This window comes from Scyliorhinus torazame, chromosome 11 (genome assembly GCF_047496885.1).
Source record: "Scyliorhinus torazame isolate Kashiwa2021f chromosome 11, sScyTor2.1, whole genome shotgun sequence".
Classification (NCBI taxonomy): Eukaryota; Metazoa; Chordata; class Chondrichthyes; order Carcharhiniformes; family Scyliorhinidae; genus Scyliorhinus; species Scyliorhinus torazame.
In genome coordinates, this window is record NC_092717.1 from 92,042,321 (window position 1) to 92,062,781 (window position 20,461).

At 53.4% G+C, this 20,461-nt stretch overlaps 1 protein-coding gene across 1 annotated transcript in view; it reads left to right on the forward strand.

Moving 5' to 3' along the window:
• Positions 1–20,461, forward strand: part of znf704 (zinc finger protein 704) — a 361,108-nt gene that overhangs the window by 259,640 nt on the left and 81,007 nt on the right. The window contains exon 5 of the mRNA XM_072467494.1: positions 4,311–4,411. Coding sequence (XP_072323595.1) covers positions 4,311–4,411 — 101 coding nt within the window. The remainder of the gene's footprint in view (positions 1–4,310; positions 4,412–20,461) is intronic.

Sequence of the window (20,461 nt, forward strand, 5' to 3'; positions counted from 1 at the left end):
AACATGCTGAATTTAGGGAGTTAGGAGCTAAACTAAAAAAGTAGGACCTCAAAGATAGATGGGATTACTACCAGTGCCACGTGCTAGTCAGAGTAGAATTGATAGGATAGACAGGATGAATGTGTGGCTTGAGAGATGGTGCAGGAGGGAGGGATTCAGATTTTTGGGACATTGGAACCGGTTCTGGGAAAGGTGGGAGCAATACAAATCGGACGGTCTACACCTGGGCAGGACTGGAACCAATGTCCTAGGGATTGCAACAGGATCTTGACCAATTGGGCCAGTGGGCCGATGAATGGCAGATGAAGTTTAATTTGGATAAATGTGAGGTGATGCATTTTGATGGATCAAATCAGGGCAGGACCTATTCAGTTAATGGTAGGGAGTTGGGAAGAGTTCAAGAACAAAGAGATATAGGAATACAGGTTCATAGTTCCTTGAAGATGGAGTCGCAGGTGGACAGGGTGGTGAAGAAGGCATTCAGCAGGCTAGGTTGTATTGGTCAGAATATTGAATACAGGAGTTGGGACGTCTTGTTGAAGTTGTACAAGACATCGGTAAGACCACACATGGAATACTGTGTCACCCTATTATAGGAAGGATATTGTTAAACAGGAAAGAGTGCAGAAGAGATTTACGAGGATGCTACCAGGCCTTGATGATCTGAGTTATAAAGAGAGGCTGGATAGGCTGGGACTTTTTTCCCTGGGGCGTAGGAGGCTTAGGGGTGATCTTATAGAGGTCTACAAAATAATGAGGAGCATCGATAAGGTAGATAGTTGACATCTTTTTCCAAAGGTAGAGGAGTCTGGAACTAGAGGGCACAGGTTTAAGGTGAGAGGGGAGAGATACAAAAGAGATGAGAAGGGAAATTTCTTCACACAGAGAGTAGTGAGCATCTGGAATGAGCTGCCAGAGACAATGGTAGAAGGGGTACAATTTTGTCCTTTAAAAAGCAGTTACATGGGCAGGGTGGGTATAGAGGGATATGGGGCAAATGCAAGCAAGTGGGGCTAGTGATAGAAACTGGGCGGCATGGACCAGCTGGGCCGATGGGCCTGTTTCCATGCTGTAAACATCTATGACTCCCATCATGGCCGGCTTCCACCTGTTCCTCTGTCACATGCTCTGCTGCTGCACGCTCCACCGCTGCTGCTTTCTCCCTCTCGAGCAGTTCCAGCTCGCACAGCCGCAGGGCATCCCCCAGGGCTGCGGCGACTAGCAGGAATTGCTGGTTGAATTCCAATATCCATTGTCTGCAGGGCCTGTATGTTAGCATGGTGCCTCCCCCCGTGCCTAACCAGGTCCATCGGGCTACATGGTGGCCCCGGATGGCACTGTGGGCTCCATTCCCACATGTGTCCCGCCTGTCCCCGACCTCATCCCCGCACCCCTGGCCCCATCGGTGGCCAGCATCATGGGGGCCTCTGGCCCTGCCGCCCGCCCCTGATGCCAGGGGTATCGTTGGCTGGCATTGCCCTCGCCAGGGATGCACCTCAGCCCCCACGGGGGCTACTGTGGGCATTTCCCTGGGTGGGCTGCCTGGGGGTGGCAGCGGTGAGGTGTGGCAGAGGATGGGAGCACCCATACAGCCGGTGTCACTCTGCAGACCAGGGGCCAAGGTGCTAGGTCAGTGTGACTTGCAGCAAGGTGGCTGCCTTGCAGGCCGCAGTAATGGTGGTCCATGCCAGGAAACCGCCCCTGTCCCAGGATGAGAGGGGGTCAACCCGGCCACTCGAACCGTTCCACCGTCACCTCTCGTCCCCCCCCCCAGCCCGGCAGCCCACAGTCATTCCTCTATATGTCCGACCTCCTCTCTCTCTCCCTCATCAACCATGACGCTGGTTTCCCGACTTTTAAAGGCAGAAGCGTCGGGAACTCGGCCCAAGGAGGAGGATCACGGAGACCCGGGAGAATAGCGGGTCGGGCCCGCTAATGATAAGCAAACAGTGTTTACTGTATGTGCGTTCCGGTACGCATTGACGCCGCTGTCAAGGTGGCGGCGAATTGCGACTTGGCGTCAAATCGGCGCCATCCACTATTTTGGTGTCAGAACTTATTCTCCGCCCAATCGTGTTTCGCACTTTCGGCGTCAGCCAATGGAGGATCCTGCCCCATGCTTTGTAATTTTTTGCGAGAATTGCAGCCTTTGCTTCAACCTACAAATTCTTTCTTTTCATAACCTGGACAGTTTGATTGTTGCAACTTTTTTCGCTCCCCAGACTGCGCATTCAAGAAATCATTCAGGGTTTCTATACACTTCTCTGGAAAACACCTATGTGTGATATTTTGGGTGAGGATAAAATTAAGCTTGACCATGCTGCTGATTCACATTCAGGGCTATGAAATCCTGGTGCTGTTCATGGTGAAAAGTCACACATATGCGCTGGAAGCCAGGATAAGGAACTTGAGACAAAACTCCGCTTTCACCAAGACTTTGCCATGTTCATAATGGCTCTCTAAATTCCACTGGGGGAACCATGGGAAGATTGTCGGTCTGTTCGCTTTTGCTTCATGGAGGGGTTCCTGCAATATCCTCAGGAGCTGGTGTCCTTAACTTCCTCGAAAGGTTTCAATGGACCTCGCATTAGCTGAAAGAGCTGCATTTATTCCCATAACTCAAGTAACTGAAGGATCAATTGATTGGGACAAAATAGCCCCTTATGGAGACAAAGAATCATAAGGTTTAATATTTCACCCTATTGGGTCGAGAGGTGCAGGATGGTAAGATGGTTGTTAACACAGGACTAGATTGGGTGATATTTCTGGTCCACCATACTAACAATGCTGGAACCTTGCTATCTGGGCTCACAAAGGAAAGATGACTGCGTGGTTGGGTAGTGCCTCAGTATGACTCTATAACTTTGGGAGAAGATGGGTTAGATTTAGATCGGGGTCCTCCGAGGCGACCAGCCAGTGATTGGAATCCCGATCGCCTGGTGGATCGGGCGGTAGGCAAATAACAGGTTTGATGCTGGTCGTGAAGCCCACTGCAAGACTCCTGACCCATCCTGCCGGCCATGACGAGGTTCCCGCCCAGACCGTGCGGGAACATGCAAAGTGGTCATTTACGGGCAAGATGCTCGATTCACCTGCTTCCTGGGATGCTAACCCAACCCAGCCGAGAGTCCCCATGGTGTGAATAGGCACAAGTCCTGAGAAAGGGGACTGTAGCGGCTATGGCAAGTGAGTAAGTACCCTCCCAACAAATGCCTCTTGGGTGCCAAGGAGGGTCCATCAGGGAGATGGAGGTCGGGGGGACTTGTGCTTGGCTGGACGGGCGCAGGCCAGGGGCCTCAGATGGGGGCACTCCCGATGCAAGGCCGCCTTCTGTTCTGCTTCTATCCAGTATCCTTTATTTCAATTATTCTTTATCATTCACTATACAGACAAACATTCGAATTAGGAGGAAGAGGCTACTCGGCCCCTCGAGGCTACACACCATTCAATAAGAGCATTGGCTGATCTGCTTGTAACTCTAATCCCACATTCCTGTCTACCTCTTTCACCCCCTTGTTATTTTTCTTCTGCATCTGCTCTGGAAAAGACATCCCTTACGTCACTTATTGTTGCATTTTCAAGCTGCTAACAGCTCCGTCTTTGACTTCTCATTCAGCACTATATTTCTCTAGCAGTTGATCTACTAAACCACTCCCTCTCCTCCACCTTTTATTCCCTTGTCTTCCATACTCTTCCCCCATCCAGGTCATTCTCTTGGCACAGTCCCCCCGACCCATCTCTCAGTTTCTTACCTTCACTGGCCACCATTTTACACCCCTTGCCACTGCTCCCTCCACCTTCACCTCTAATAGTAACTGTAAGGATCTCATAGATTTCTCATGATTGAAGCCAACTATTCAGTCACCTCTATGGCTTTGCCGTTCCACTTTGCATATCAAACAAAATCTCCCCCCAGGCTACTGTGCCCCAGCCCTCAACCCACATTTCTTCTAGCTTTTCTCCTATCACCTCTATCACCCAAAGTTTTACCCCAACCAGCTCTTAATTCTGTTCTCCTTAAATTGCTGAGCACACTAACTTTTCTTCTTGGCCACCATACTAATTGACATTGTAAATTGTTCCCTCTTATATACTGCCCTCCACCCCCAGCCCAACACAATTAAAATGTGTCATTATTGCCTCCCTCCTCAAAAGAATCCGTGGCCCCTCAGTCCTTGCGAACTTCCCATTTATTTCCTTCATACACGTCATTTATTTGGATCTTTTTACAAACTTACTATTAATTAGATCCTTGGATAGCAGATTTTGATTACCACGGGAAATGGTTAATTTACTATCTTTTTTCACAGAACTCCATGAAAGTGATGTTCAAGTGTTTGTGGAAGAATTGTGGAAAGGTGCTCAGTACTTCTGCAGGGATCCAGAAACACATTCGTACCATCCATTTGGGGTAAGGTGCAGATCATGGGGAAGAAGCTTAGCTTTAATGGGAAATTGTAGCATAGGATAGTTCTCACATGGCTAATATTGAATATATTTTAAAGGGATTAATAGATTAATGTAGTCAAAATATTAGATGTTGCGATTTTATGATGTTCTGACACATCATCTTAAGCACCGATAAGCAGATTGTATCCATAATCCCTCACACAGTAAGTTATTAGTAATGCCCTTGTTAACAAGAGGCACCAAAGAGGTCAGGCATTTTCACACAGGTTCCCTTGCATTCTCTCAGCATTTCTTCAGGAGTTTCAGAGCGGATGTCCCTCTTGTTCTCCCTAACAAAGGGCACAACAGTGCCAGCGGTAATAGCTTTGACACCTGACAGCCACAATGGAAATGAATATGGCATAGGGTGATCTAAAGAGCACTTTATTGCAAATATGTTTCACATTAAAGCATATTATTCGGTCATTAGGAGACTTGAGTCTGCCAAAAAACTACTATCTTTGGGATCAAGTCTGAAGCTGGAACCAATGTTTGGAGGTTGTTTGGTCTCATCCATATAAGTCTTATAATTATAATGAAATGTTGCTCGGAATTTTCTGCTTAAAGCTTTGTTGTATATTTTTAATAGCGATAGAGAAATTTGTAGCATTGAAACTGTGTCACACTGTTGTTGTTTTAAGTTCACTAGTGTGATACCTGATGGGTAAAATTATACAGTTAACGAAATGTATAATGGAAATGTTGTGCAACATAGTGGAGGGGATCCTCACAGTGGATAATGGAAGCTGGCAGTTAACCAAGAATATCCACATTTTGTCTTACACATATGGGGCGGGATTCTCCCACCCCCCGCCGGGTCGGAGAATCGCCGGGGGGGGCGGTGTGACTAATTGCCCCTGCCGGCCACCGAATTCTCCGGCACCGAAAATTCAGCGGGGGCGGGAATCACGCCGCGCCGGTCAGCGCCCCTCCCCCCGGCGATTCTCCGGCCCGCGATGGGCCGAAGTCCCGCTGCTGTCATGCCAGTCCCACCGACGTGAATCAAACCACCTCCCTTACTGGCGGCGCGGGTGGGCTCCGGGGTCCTGGGGGGGGCCCGGGGCAATCCGGCCCCAGTGGGTGCCCCCACGGTGGCCTGCCGCACGATCGGGGCCCACCGATCCGCGGGCAGGGATGTGCCGTGGGGGCACTCTTTTCCTTCCGCCTCGGCCACAGCCTCCACGCTGGCTGATGCAGAAGTGACACCCACCCCTGCGCATGCGCGGGACTTCCGCCGCCCGGCGCAGTCCCTTCGGCCCAGGCTGGCATGGCGCTGAAGGCCTTTCCCGCCGGCCGGCCACGCGCCAACCACTCCAGCGCGTGCCTAGCCCCTCAAGGTGAGGGCTTGTCCCCTAACGGTGCGGAGAAATCCGCACCTTTGGGGCGGCCCGACGCCGGAGTGGTTCACGCCACTCCATCCTGCCGCGACCCCCAGCCCCGCCGGGTAGGGGAGAATCCCAGCCGTGGTGTAGTAAACCCGAGGCACTGTTAGTGAAGACAAGTGCAATCATGGCCGGGATTCTCCCCTACCCGGCGGGGCGGGGGGTCCCGGTGGGATGGAGTGGCAGGAACCACACCGGCGTTGGGCAGCCCCAAAGGTGTGGATTTCTCCGCACCTTTAGGGGCCAAGCCCTCACCTTGAGGGGCTAGCCCCGCGCCGGAGTGGTTGGCGCGCTGCCGGCTGGCGGGAAAGGCCTTTGGCGTCACGCCAGCCGGGGCTGAAGGGACCTCGCCGGTTGGCGGAAGGCTAGGAGCGTCGGCGGCTGCTGACGTCATCCCCGCAAATGCGCAGGGAGGGGGTCACTTCCGCACCAGCCATCGCGGAGGCAATGGCCGAGACGGAAGGAAAAGAGTGCCCCCATGGCACAGGCCCGCCCGCGGATCGGTGGGCCCCGATCGCGGGCCAGGCTACCGTGGGGGCAAACCCCCCGGGGCCAGATCGCCTCGCGCCCCCCCCCCCCCCCGCCAGGACCCCGGAGCCTGCCCGCGCCGCCAGTCCTGCCGGGATGGGAGGTGTTTTGATTCACGCCGGCAGGATTGGCAGGACAGCAGCGGGACTTCGGCCCATCGTGGGCCGGAGAATCGCCGGGGGAGGCCCGCCGACCGGCGCGGCGCAATTCCTGCCCCCGCTGAATTTCCGGTGCCGGAGAATTCGGCGGCCGGCGGGGTTGGGATTCACGCCACCCCCCGGCGATTCTCCAACCCGGCGGGGGGTCGGAGAATCCCGCCCCATATTGCAAATGAAGCTGATGCTTTATTCTCTGAGAAAGGAAACAAAAAGAATTGGGAATTATTAAGGGACTGTACAATTAATTGATGTTTCTGCAAATCTTTGTCTCAAAGATTCAGGTGAAAAATTGGGAATGCAGATCAATGATCTTTCATCAGAAGTGAAGCAAATCATGTTTATAAGCAGGTAGAGCACCAGGGAAAAGGGGTGGGGGAAGCAGACAAGGTTAGCTGAAACGAGCCTAGCTCACAATCCCACTGGATGTCTGTGCAAGTGCAGAATCTTCCTGACATTTGTTGGGGAAGCCGAGTCAGACCACATCGAGTCAGCTTTTCCCTGTGGTAAGGCGCGTGTTCAGCACCTTGTGTGTAATCAAGAGATTGGTTAAGAATCAGATCATTGACTGTGCAGCATGCAGGTAAACCAAGCCATTACATTGAGGCTACAATTTCAATTTAATCACATTCAAAGGATATGTTTGATCAAGATTTCTACAGGTGGGTAAATAGGAAGTGGCTTGTTACATTTGGAACTTGATGCTTACTTCAGGTTTGGGTCATTATTCAGAACCAGCTGCATTGGTAAAAAAATGTTTTGCCACAGATTCATTGTACTCACAAGCGAACTCTGCTTATTCGGAATTTCACTTTGTGGAGACCGCCTAGAGTTGGGGGGGAGGGGATGCGGTGAAAGAAATACAGCCCTCCTTTATCGGCCACATATAAGCTTTCTAACCCACCTTCCAAATGCAAATGTCTGCTTGAAACCCAGCCTAATTCCTTACACAAATCTAGAAAATATAATCTAAGACCTAGTTAAATTTCGCTAGTGTTACTCGGATATCTTCATCCCACTCTACTGAAGATACTTTGCTTCCTATATCAACACAGTCATTTAATATTCTTAATAACATTACCTCTATGCAATGTGTAGCAAATCCTCTCACAAACTGTCAGACTTCTATTATTTTACTTTAGTCTAATTAGAATTTCCTTGAATTTTGTTAATTTGTGTCAAAAGGGAAAACTAAATCATAATTGCTGTTTTTTGTTAGTAAATTCAAGTTCACAGAATCTGGAATTGTACCAGTTCAAAATACTGATATATATCTGAGCACTGATATGCAAACAATTCTGGAGTTTTATCTACAAAATCTGTGGTTAATCTCCTGCTTCATAATTCTTTTCTTCAATAATTTTAACATACCATCCACCATGTGTTCCATAATTGCATGAGCTCTTTAATCTGTCCTGTTCTGAAATATTTTCAATTTTTAAAATGATTCAGACACTTAAGGACAGCTCCGAACTGCAGACTGCAACTAATTTCTATTGACTACCTGTCAGTTATTCTTGATGTTTGAATTAACTTAGCTACCACCATCATGACTCAGATTTGGAGATGATAATAATCACTCCACTGTAGATAAATGTATTTTTAATGTACTAATGCATAAAGCTGGGACACAGAGATTGTATTCATTCAGCAAGTCTCAGCCAGTAGTGACTGTGGTTGAAGGGGGAAATTCTTCTTTCACAAGGTGAGGATAGCAGCTGAGATTTTAAGTCTTTTGTCAAGCATTTTCCGATGCAGCAATGCGGTTTTTATAAAATGCTCTCATCGGTTAGAAATTAAATAAACCACTGCTGAGGTTTATAAACCAAATATCAATATTATTATAGCTAAATAAAAACACATTTTTATGTCAAATCTCTCAAGATTTAAGAGTTAGTCCCACAATTTATGAGAGGGTGGAGTTGGCAGTTAAAGAGTGGACGTGAGGGAGAACTGTGCCACAGAGCTGGACTGAAGAGAAGAGGTGCTGGAGAGCGTTGGCTTAATCCTGCGTGTCAGCCTCAGCAGAGAAGTTGAAGAAGGATAGAACCATGGTCATATTCACTCAGAATGTAGCTTGCGACTCTGACCCAATGTGCTCTCAATGCTGTGAGTGGGCTTGAACCTAAATTGCAGGTCTTGAACAAGATGTGGCATGACTATAGTCGAAAAATAACATCCCACTCCAGGACTTTGGAAAGAAAGGGACGATTGTATATAGGATTGCTGTTGTCGAGAATGGCAGGGTTGAAGATAGGTTTCTTGAGACGACGATAGTTAACAGCACTGCTGAAGGATGTGGGAATAGTATCAGGAGAAGGAGTCATGTTTATGGTGTCACCTCATTAAGTCATATGATTAACTCAACCAAGGTTCAAATTTAGGGGCTATTATATTTTGGGGTCTTTTCTGTACTTTACTCTAGATTTGATGGCTCGCATATCTTTGCCAGCTCCCTGAGTCTCCTTATATCTTCATGGTGTTTTCACTAGCCCTGTTGTCCCAGTGTAAGATGCAGAAATATACCCAGGTAACAAACACAGCAACTATCGGACTGAATTCCCATTAGTATTTTCCCACATCTAACGTCAAAGTTGCGGAAACTCTCGATAAACAGCAATTACAAGATGTTTCTTTAGTACTACAATCAAAGTTACGGCAGAAAAGTTGGCTATTGTCCCCAGAAAGTTACAGTATTTTATATTTGAAGCTCCTGAAACTATCCCATTTCTTCATGGGATGAGCAATAGAGATCAGATCAGGGGCGAAATTCTCCGTTATCGGCGCAAAGTTCACAAGAAGGTGAACGACCTCGTCAGAGCAGGCAGGGTGAGCCTCCCCCATATCCCCCCCCTCCCCCATATCCCCCCCTCCCTCATATCCCCCCTCCCCCATATCCCCCCCTCCCCCAACTTCCACCCTCCCCCATATCCCCCTTCCCCCATATCCCCCCTCCCCCATATCCCCCCTCCCCATATCCCCCATATCCCACCTCCCCCATATCCCCCCTCCCCCATATCCCCCCCTCCCCCATATCCCCCCTCCCCCACATCCCCCCTCCCCCATATCCCCCCTCCCTCATATCCCCCCTCCCCCATATCTCCCCCATATCCCCCCTCCCCCATATCCCCCCTCCCCCATATCCGCCCTCCCCCATATCCCCGCCTCCCCCATATCCCCAAGTGAATCCAGCCCTAACCTTAACCTCTGCAATGCACGCGCAACCGATGGCGTGCATTCATATACCTGCCTAACACTGTTGCCTTTTACCCCTGCCACCCCCCCCCCACCCCGCCACAAGAGAAGCGCGCACACAACAATAGGGAGCATGTGAGGACTGGAGGAGGCCCCGCTGATGAGAGGCCACTGACCGAACACGAGGAAAGAGCCCTGGAACTGGCTGGCGGACCTGAGGACCGGGAGGTTGCTGATGCAGAGGTCGGGGGCGTACTAGCAAGTGAGCCACCGACAGCCCGTCCCCATATCCCCCCTCCCCCATGTCCCCCCTCCCCCATATCACCTGATCACTGCCTGCGTGTCTAACCATGCATGCTTCATTGTGTATCGCAGGAGCAAACGTCGAGGCACCCATCCCCGCAGATGCAGACCGCCCGCAGGATGCCCCTCGGAGGCCGCGGGAGACGGAGAGACCCGGACCCTCCGGCATGCGACGCCCGCAGGATGCCCCTCGGAGGCCACGGGAGCCGGAGAGACCCGGACCCTCCGGCATGCGACGCCCGCAGGATGCCCCTCGCACACCACGGGAGAGGGAGAGACCCGGACCCTCCGGCATGCGACGCCCGCAGGATGCCCCTCGCACACCACGGGAGACGGAGAGACCCGGACCCTCCGGCATGCGATGCCCGCAGAATGCCCCTCGCACACCACGGGAGACGGAGAGACCTGGAGCAACAGGGAGACAACGCCCCCGTCACGTGCGGGAGCGACGAGGCAGGCGTGTGTAACCCAGCGACGAGGGGGGCAGCCACAGGCCCCTGTCACATCCAAGCCAGGACACCACTACCCAGGACACCACTACCCAGGACACCACTACCCAGGACACCACTACCCAGGACACCCCTACCCGGGACAGCACTACCCAGGAAGACGAAATACCGGACAGTGACTCAGAGTGGATGGGTGGAGACGAACCCCCACCCCAAAGTGCCATGGACTCAGAGTGGGACGAAGAGCACGACACAACGACACAATGCTGTCACCAACACCCTCCACCATCGCAGAAACACTCACCTCGGTTGGGCACTTTAGTGATGAGGCATCTGGTACACTCACTGGTGCGCACAACACAGCCGTCCCGGTACAGCAGGTGGAGGTAGGAGCAGCAGAGGAGCCGGGCGTTCGGAGGGCAGCCCAGCCCAAGCGAACATCTGCCGCCCAGATGGATCCCGGGTTCCTGGAGTTACCACACCCACACATAGATCCGATGGAACCACCGACCCGGAGACGAGCGAAGAGGGTGACGGCCGGCTTGCGGCGACTGCAGTCGCAGGTGGAGGAGTCCACCCGCGTCCAGGAGCTGGAAGTGGTGCCGGTCATACATGCCACCCAGGCCGACACCGCACGGGTGGCGTCCGCGGTGGAGGCAATGGGTGCGACGGTGTCAGACATGGGGAACGGTTTGCGAGGCCTGGGGCTTTCCGTGCAGGCGGCGTCTGTGGCCCAGGACATGGCTGCCCTCTCACAGGAGGCCATGAGCCAGCGCCAGATGGCAGAGGCGCTCAACACCATAGCCCAGTCTCAGCAGGCCATAGCCCAATCTCAGCAGGCCATGGCCCAGTCTCTGCAGGCCATGGCCCAGTCTCTGCAGGCCATCGCTGAGGGCATCGGCGCCAGTGGCCATGTGCGAGCCGGCGTCGCACTGTCACAGACAGGGTTTGCCAACCCCCTGGGCTCCATGGCTGCAAACCTGCAGACCCCTGTCGATACCAGCACGGGCCTCCAGGACTGGCAGCGCCAGATGTCGGGGGGGCGTCGGATGGCCAGTCCGTTCGCATCCCCCACCCATGTAGAGGCCTGGGGGCCATCGGGCACCCCGAGGGAGGAGGAGGTGGTGTGGTCCGTCCCGGCTCCCCCTGTGGGGGAGGTCCCGGAACACCGCGACACCTCGGACTCCCCCCCCCCCCCCCTTCCGTCCCAGGTGCATCGGGTGGGCAACGGGCAGGACAGGCTGGCAGCTCGCCATCCCAGTCGCCCGGGCCGCAGCCTGGCCCATCTAGGCCAGGACGCCCCAGGAAACGGCCGCCAAAGGGATCCAGTGTCGGAGGGCAGGAATCACAGGAGTCCACCTCCAGTTCTGCTGTACCGTCTGGGGAACCACGTTGACGTAGTCAAAGGGCCCGTAAGGCCAAACAATTAGACACTGAGTAAGTTGGCACGGGTGCAGGGCACAGATGAGTTTTAGGGGCTAGGGCACGTGTATGAACTCGTTTGGTTATTAAAGTCAATGTTACACCTACAGAAGCTGCCTTTGTGCTCTGTCCAAAGCGTGCGGGGGTGTCATGTACGTTGAGCGCAAGTGTGTGTGTGAGGGGTGGTGTTACCTCAGCCCCAGGTGAGTCTGCCCCCTTCCCCCTGGGCCGCCATCAACATCCCCCCGGGCAGAGGACGGGTCCGTGCGCTGCAGTGTCACAGCCGCATGCAGGGATGGTCCGGGTGGATGGTGGTACTGTGGCCATGGGTCAGACATAGTCCAACGATGTGGAGCCAGGAGCTCACCGCAGGGCGGGTTGTCATCATCCTCCATGGCCTGCAATAGACACCTGTCCACCCGCAACTGTGTGAGCCCGGCCGTTGTGCCGCAGGTGGATCGGCAATGGGGGGGGTGGTGTGCATGCGGGTGGGGTGGGTGGGGTTGGGGAGGGGGTGAGGGTGCTGGGTGGGTGGATGGTTGGGGGGTGTGGGTGGTCGGCTGTTGTCATGGTGTGCGGTCTGTGGCCATACTACCTGATTCCCACGCCCATCTAGTCAGTGAAGCGGGCGGCTATCAGTCTGTCCCGTGCCCGCTGGGCCAACCGGTAACGGTGGACAGCCACCCGCCTGTGTCTAGCCCGTCTGCCCTGACCATTGCCCCCATCCCCCTCATCTGGGGAGGACTGCGCCTCTTCCTGCTGCTCCTCCACTCTGCCCTCCTCTGCCTGCGGCACATCGCCCCTCTGTTCGGCTATGTTGTGCAGGACGCAGCACACTACAATGATGCGGCCGACCCTATCTGACCGATACTGGAGGTCGCCCCCAGAGAGGTCCAGGCACCTGAAACGCATCTTCAGCACGCCAAAGCACCTCTCTATCACTCCCCTTGTCGCTACATGGGCATCATCAGCCACGATCGCAATGGGTAGCCCCAGTCGCCCAGCAACCAGCCCCTCAGCCGGGGATGGCGTCCCTCGTACATGCCGGGGATGGATGACCGCGACAACACGTATGAGTCGTGTACACTGCCTGGGTAACGGGCGCAGACTTGCAGGATCATCAGGCGGTGGTCGCAGACCACCTGTATGTTCATCGAATAGGTCCCCATCCTATTGGTGAACATGGCCCTGTTATCTGCAGGTGGCCACACGGCGACGTGCATCCCATCGATCGCGCCCTGGACCATGGGGAACCCGGCCACGGCAGAGAAGCCCACGGCCCGGGCATCTTGGCTGGCCCGGTCCACAGGGAAGTGGATGTAGTGGTGCGCCATGGCATGTAGGGCATCTGTCACTGCCCGGATGCACCGATGTCTGCGATATGCCGGACAGGTCCCCACTCGGTGCCTGGAATGACCCCGTTGCATAAAGGTTCAGGGCCACCATAACCTTGACGGACACGGGGAGAGGGTGTCCCCCGCCAGTGCCACGTGGTGACAGGTGTGCCAGCAGGTGGCAGATGTGTGCCACGGTTTCCGGCCTCATCCGGAGTCTCCTCCTGCATTCCTGGTCCGTGAGGTCCTGGTATGACTGCCGGGGACGGTACACACGGGGCGCCCTCGGGTGCCTCCGTTGCCGTGGGGCCGCGACGTCCTCCTCCCCCTCCTCGTCCTGTCGGTCAGGTGTCCCTCCAGCCTGGGCGGCTGCCGCCTGCCCCTCTGCGGCAGGCTGCGCCGCCTCTCTGGCACGCTCCTCCTCCTCCTCCTCATCCAGGGCAACATGGACATTAGCGGCTGCCGCCACGGCGGCCAACATCGCTGGATGATCGGAAAACATGACAGCCTGGTGGGGGGGGGGGGGAACGACGACATGTCATCATTGCCCATATCCCCTCCTCCCCCCAGCCAGGTGGCATGGACCGCATGGGTCCAACTGTTGGAGGCTGGCACCTGGCCAGGTGGACCAACTCACTTGCCCCCCCCCCGATCCCTCCCCGGCACGGCCCCCCCCCCCCCCCCCCCCATCCTCCTCCCCGGCACGGACCCTCCCAACCTCCTCCCCGGCACGGACCCCCCCAACCTCCTCCCCGGCACGGACCCCCCATCCCCCTCCCCGGCACGGACCCCCCCAAGCTCCTCCCCGGCACGGACCCCCCATCCTCCTCCCCGGCACGGACCCCGCATCCCCCTCCCCGGCACGTACCCATCCCCCTCCCCAACACGGACCCCCCCAACCTCCTCCCCGGCACGGACCCCAACCTCCTCCCCTGCACGGACCCCCCATCCTCCTCCCCGGCACGGATCCCCCTCCCCGGCACGGATCCCCCCCCCCATCCCCCTCCCCGCAAGGACCCCGCTCCCCGGCACGGACCCCAACCTCCTCCCCGGCACGGACCCCCCATCCTCCTCCCCGGCACGGATCCCCCTCCCCGGCACGGACCCCCCCCCCCCCCCCCCCATCCCCCTCCCCGGCACGGACCCCCCCAACCTCCTCCCCGGCACGGACCCCCCATCCTCCTCCCCGGCACGGATCCCCCTCCCCGGCACGGACCCCCCCATCCCCCTCCCCGGCACGGTCCCCCCCATCCCCCTCCCCGGCACGGACCCCCCCAACCTCCTCCCCGGCACGGACCCCCCATCCTCCTCCCCGGCACGGACCCCCCTCCCGGCACTCCCCCGGAGCCCATCCCACTCTAACCACCCCCCACGCCGCACACACACACACACAACCCGAGACACACCTCTCCCCACACATTCAGACTGCGGCCACGCCATCGCCTGCCCAGCGGCCAACCCCCCAGGCCGTCACTCACCTCCACGCTGGTCGGCGTGAACCTGGAGCACAGGTTCACGCCGATGAAAAGGAGGTTTAATTTACGTCGACGTGAACGGTCATCACGTCGACGGGACTTCGGCCCATCCGGAAGGGAGAATATCGGCAGGCCGAAAATCGGCTGCCTTGCGCAGACCCGTGCCATTCTCCGACGTCAGCGGCGCCATTAACGCCCCGCCGACTTTTCTCCCTTCGGAGACTTCGGCAACCGGCGGGGGCAGGATTCACGGCGGGATTAAAGTGATGCCCCAGATGTCACTTTAAATTTTGAATTGTTAAAACAAATGTGTTAAATGTAATGAACAAGCTGCAAAAAGAATATGGAACTGAATCTTAATTCCCACCACAGGTGGGTTGAGTTCATGTCAGAGATTAAAATCCTAAAATTCTGAAACGGGAACCAAGACCGCCTCAAGCTTTCCCACTTCTGGGGCAGAACGTTATAGGTCTGAGAGTTTGCAGGCCCATAAAATGTCATGTGTGCCTTTCCCAGCACAGACCAGCCAGCTCTTTCCTTACCGCAATTTTAAGAGGACAGGCAAGGCGATGAGCCCGCTCTTCTGCCAGTTGAGGCCTTTAAGTGGCCAATTAATGGCAACTTTAGGGCCCTTCCATCTACTGCTGTTTCATAGGTGGCTGGCCGAAGCTGGCGACTGGTTAGAAAAAAACAGGTAGGCAGCACAGTGGCACAGTGGTTAGCACTGTGCCTCGTGGGCCGAGGACCCCGGTTTGTGCCCGGCCCTGGGTCACTGTCCGTGTGGAGTTTGTACATTTTCCCCATGGCTGCTGGGTCTCACCCCCACAACTCAAAGATGTGCAGGGTACGTGCATTGGCCACACTAAAATTGCCCCTTAATTAGAAAAATTTTTAAAGAGGAAAAGCCAGGTAATGTTGCTCGGGCTTTGGGCAGGAATGAGCAGGGGGAGGGGATGGTACCTGCTTTGTAAGACCCATATTTCGATAGAAGCACCCCCAATCTCCATACACCCCTACTTTTCACCTCCTCCCACCTGGCCTGTCTACAACAGTCCTCGATCCCCTTTGACCACCTTCAGCCTTGCAATAATCCTCCTCCCCGCAACCTAGCTTGCATCCAACTCCAGAGACATACATTGCAGTCTCCATTTTGGGGCAGAAGTCTAGCTTCAAGGTAATCAATGTCCCACGGACTCAGGCCTGGACAGAAGCAGAAGATGTACATGCCCCTGCATCCGCCCTTGGCAACCGCTCGCTGGACATAGAATCTAGCCCCTGGTTTTAACAGAGACAGGAAACAGGTAGGGCAACCAATCAGAAGTAGGTTTACCATTTAAATATTATAATGAGGCTGCATACTTTCATTCTGACAGTCATTTTATTTTTAGCCATGGGCAGCTAAATTTTCCAGGCCCCGATAAATTGAAGGTGATGTAAAGGGTTTAATCTGTGATAAGTGCCTTTGCAGCACTGCATTTGAACCAGGTAGAGCAGGAAGGTTTCCTCCTGGTCCATTAAGCTACCCAGTGACTCCTTTCCCCAGGCTGCGTTCTATCTGTGCCCTTTCCTTTAAACCATTGGAGTCCCTACTATCGGCAAAACCGATGTGAGCAGGATTCCTCACCTCTAACCTGACCGCCTCCCCAACATTTGCGAGCCTTCATATCATCCCCCTGTTATTGCAACTCTCTGGACCACCAGTGAGCCCTCTGCAATATGGATACTCCAACCTACTGTCTGACCTTGCTGCCATCTTGTCATTGGGACCATGCTACACAGTTCAGGCCCAACCTCCCCATGATTAGTCTCACTCCCCCAATCCTAGCCGCTTCCCTAGACTTCAGCCCTGTGAAATGGGCTTCCTGCCTGAATGGCCTCTAACCTGCCTGTTTGGCTGCCTGTGGGTGAAGAATCCCAAAGGAAAAAAACATTTCAGCAGCCTGCAGTTAGGTTCTGGAGGAGACTTGGTGAATTTGTTCTTCTGGGTTCCCTGAAGGCCATCACCAACAACCCACCCAGCCTCTGCCTCCCTCCCTCCCCCATGCCTCGAGGTTAAAATCCAGAACAATATAGCAAATATAAATTGATAGTAGAAATTCTAGTACTTACTTTCTGAAAGGAAAAAAAATCTGAAATTATCTCTAACCTATAACTTCACGAAAAATCTTTGTGAAGGGAAATGAGATTAAACAATCCAGACAGCTGGCTGTGTGTAAACTGTCAATCACAGCTCGTAAAATCAATTCCACATTGATGTGAATGAAAGTCATGAAGATCAAGCCCAGCTGATGTGGTTTTCCCTTTCGAGAAATTTACAGGTGTTGCTTCCTATGCCTGAGCCAGCAGGTGTATTGCACAGGTGAGTTTTAAAGCAGCCAGGTTTTTCACTGTCTCTGTCCAGACTGCTGTCTAGTCTCCAGGCAGGGGTCTGTGCCGGGGGGGGGCTTCCATCAGGGGTCTCTGTAATGGTGGGGGGCTTCCAGACAGGGGTCTCTATAATGGGGGAGGGGGTTCCAGACAGGGGTCTCTATAATGGGTGGATTTCTAGTGAGGGCCTTTCTTATGGTGGTGGGCGGGGGGGGGGAGACTTGGTTGGGGTCTCTCTTATCGTGGGATTTCTGGTGGGGTTCTTTCTTATGGGAGGGTTTCTGGTAAGGGTCTCTGTAATGGAGGTTTTAGTAGGGGTTTCTGATGGGGATCTTTCTGGTGGGGGGACCTCTGGTGGGCAGGTCTTTGGGGGTGGGTTGTAATGTCGGAGGGGGGGGGGGGGGGGGGCACCGATGGGCAACTCCCTAAAAGCGTTACCTCCTTGGCCCACCACGAGCTCCACCACAGGAAATATCGGCATCAATTCTCACCCATGTGAACCAGAGATTCACACAGGTTTGGAGAATCCGGTGTCCAGCCCATTAAAAGGATGCAAATGGGTCAGTTTGATCCCTTTGCATCCTCCTGCTAGCATGGGACGCGAACCCCGATGCCGCCACCAGCAGGGGACCAGAGCAACGTAGCAGACTGTCTTTTGGCCGACGCTGGATTCTCTGCCACATCGGGAACTCCGCTACCCCGGCCGGTGGCGGAGAATCCAGTTTGTATTTTGTTTTATCATTTACATTCCAAGAACTGTTCCTGGATTGCTCCTTTTAATTGCTGTCCACCTGTTGTCAAGGCTGATTATAAATTCATAGGAATGACTGAAGTAATCACAAAGTTTGGACATTCCTGAAAACCATGTTACCCTGCATCTCATTCCATCACCTAATGTAATAAACATTTATTTGAAGCTGTCTGTGGCTTATTTACAGAAACAGCTACCAAACCCCCAAAATATGAAAGTGTTCCTTATTTGCCAAAGGAGTGATCATTAATCCTCTGATTTTTCACAACACTAACCCCACCTCAAAGAGATCTAGGAGTACAGGTCCACAGGTCATTGAAAGGGGCAACACAGGTGGAGAAGGTAGTCAAGAAGGCATACGGCATGCTTGCCTTCATTGGCCGGGGCATTGAGTATAAGAATTGGCAAGTCATGTTGCAGCTGTATAGAACCTTAGTTAGGCCACACTTGGAGTATAGTGTTCATTTCTGGTCGCCACACTACCAGAAGGATGTGGAGGCTTTAGAGAGGGTGCAGAAGAGATTTACCAGAATGTTGCCTGGTATGGAGGGCATTAGCTATGAGGAGCGATTGAATAAACTCGGTTTGTTCTCACTGGAACGAAGGAGGTTGAGGGGAGACCTGATAGAGGTATATAAAATTATGAGGGGCATAGACAGAGTGGATAGTCAGAGGCTTTTCCCCAGGGTAGAGGGGTCAATTACTAGGGGGCATAGGTTTAAGGTGAGAGGGGCAAGGTTTAGAGTAGATGTACGAGGCAAGTTTTTTACGCAGAGGGTAGTGGGTGCCTGGAACTCGCTACCGGAGGAGGTAGTGGAAGCAGGGACGATAGTGACATTTAAGGGGCATCTTGACAAATACATGAATAGGATGGGGATAGAGGGATACGGACCCAGGAAGTGTAGAAGATTGTAGTTTAGTCGGGCAGCATGGTCGGCACGGGCTTGGAGGGCCGAAGGGCCTGTTCCTGTGCTGTACATTTCTCTGTTCTTTGTTCTTTGTTTGTTATATTTATATAGTACCCTGAATGTGGGAAAATGCCTGCCAGCTGTACAGATAAGAACAAAGAAAACAAAGGAGAAGGGAAAATGAGCAGAGCAACTTGGACGAAAATAGGGGAAGAAAATGGACTTAACAGTGAAATAAATGGACTGGTTTCTGCTATATATTTTTTAGCATATCTTCACACACATTTTTTTCCCCGTGGGGGGAGGATTCTCGAGCTGATTATTAGCCTGTTGAACCACATTATGAACATTCCTTCCAAGGCCAGTATGTCCTGGTGTTGGACTTGAATCCAGAGCTTCTGGGTCAGAGGTAGGGACGCTATCACTGTGCCACAAGACCTCCATTCTGCCATAGAAAACCTACGAGGAAATTGGTGAGAGTATCTATAAGAATGTGTAAATAAACAGGAGTTGATAATGGAGCAGTTAACCTGCCCCCCCAATCTCTCATGCCCAGAGTATGTTTTGTGAAAATTATAAATAGCCTTTAATAATAATAATAATAATCTTTACTGTCACAAGTCGGCTTGCATTAACACTGCAATGAAGTTACTGTGAAAGGTCCCTAGTCGCCACATTCCGGCACCTGTTAGGGTAGACAGAGGGAGAATTCAGAACATCCAAATTGCCTAACGGCACGTCTTTCGGGACTGTGGGAAGGAACCGGAACACCCAGAGGAAACCCACGCAGACACGGGGAGAACGTGCAGACTCTGCACAGACAGTGAGCCAGTCGAGAGTCGAACCTGGGACCCTGGCGCTGTGAAGCCCCAGTGCTAACCACTGTGCTACCGTGCTGCCATGGTAGAAGATTTGTTTTAAATAATTATGCTCCTAGGCACAATTTGAATTTTTTTTTTACGGGATATGGGCATTGCCGGCTAGGCCAGTATTTTATTGCCCATCCCGAATTGCCGTTAAGTAGGTGATGGTGAGCTGCCTTCATGAACCGCTGCAGTCTGTGTGGTGTAGGAACACTCACAGTTCTGTAGGGAGGGAGTTACAGGATTTTCACCCAGTGACAGTGCATAAGTGGGTGATATTGTCCCAAGTCATAACGGTGTGTGGCTTGGAGGGTAACATTTAGGCTGATAGTGATGTTCCCATGCATCTACTGCCCTTGTCATTCAGGGCGGTAAACGTTGTGGTTTGAAAAATGCTGTCGGAGGAGCCTTGATAAGTTGCTTCAGTGCATCTTTTAGATGGTATACACTGCTGCCACTGTACATCAGTGCTGGAGTGAGTGGATGTTGAAGGTGGTGGATGGGGTGCTCCACTCACCACACACTCATAGCAGCCACAAAGATGGTTCAGAGAGGTATCCACCTGATTTTGGGAGTTTGAAGTAGACCCTCTGCTCAATGCCAATGAGGAGAGGAGGGTCACCTTTGTCAAAGGGTCATCAGTAAAGAACTGATAATTATATTTAAATATATTCAAGCGGGGGCCATGTGATGTGGGTGCGGGAGTGGCTGTGATTCCACAAGCTCCAGCTCTGCTCTTTTAACCCACTTTTTAAATCCATTTTCAAATTATGGGGCTGGATTCTCCGCACCCCAACGCCGAAATCAGGGCCGGGGCGGAGAATCCAGTTTCCCGCATGGAATCAGGGGCAGGATTCTGAGAAAACGGGCGGGGCGGGCA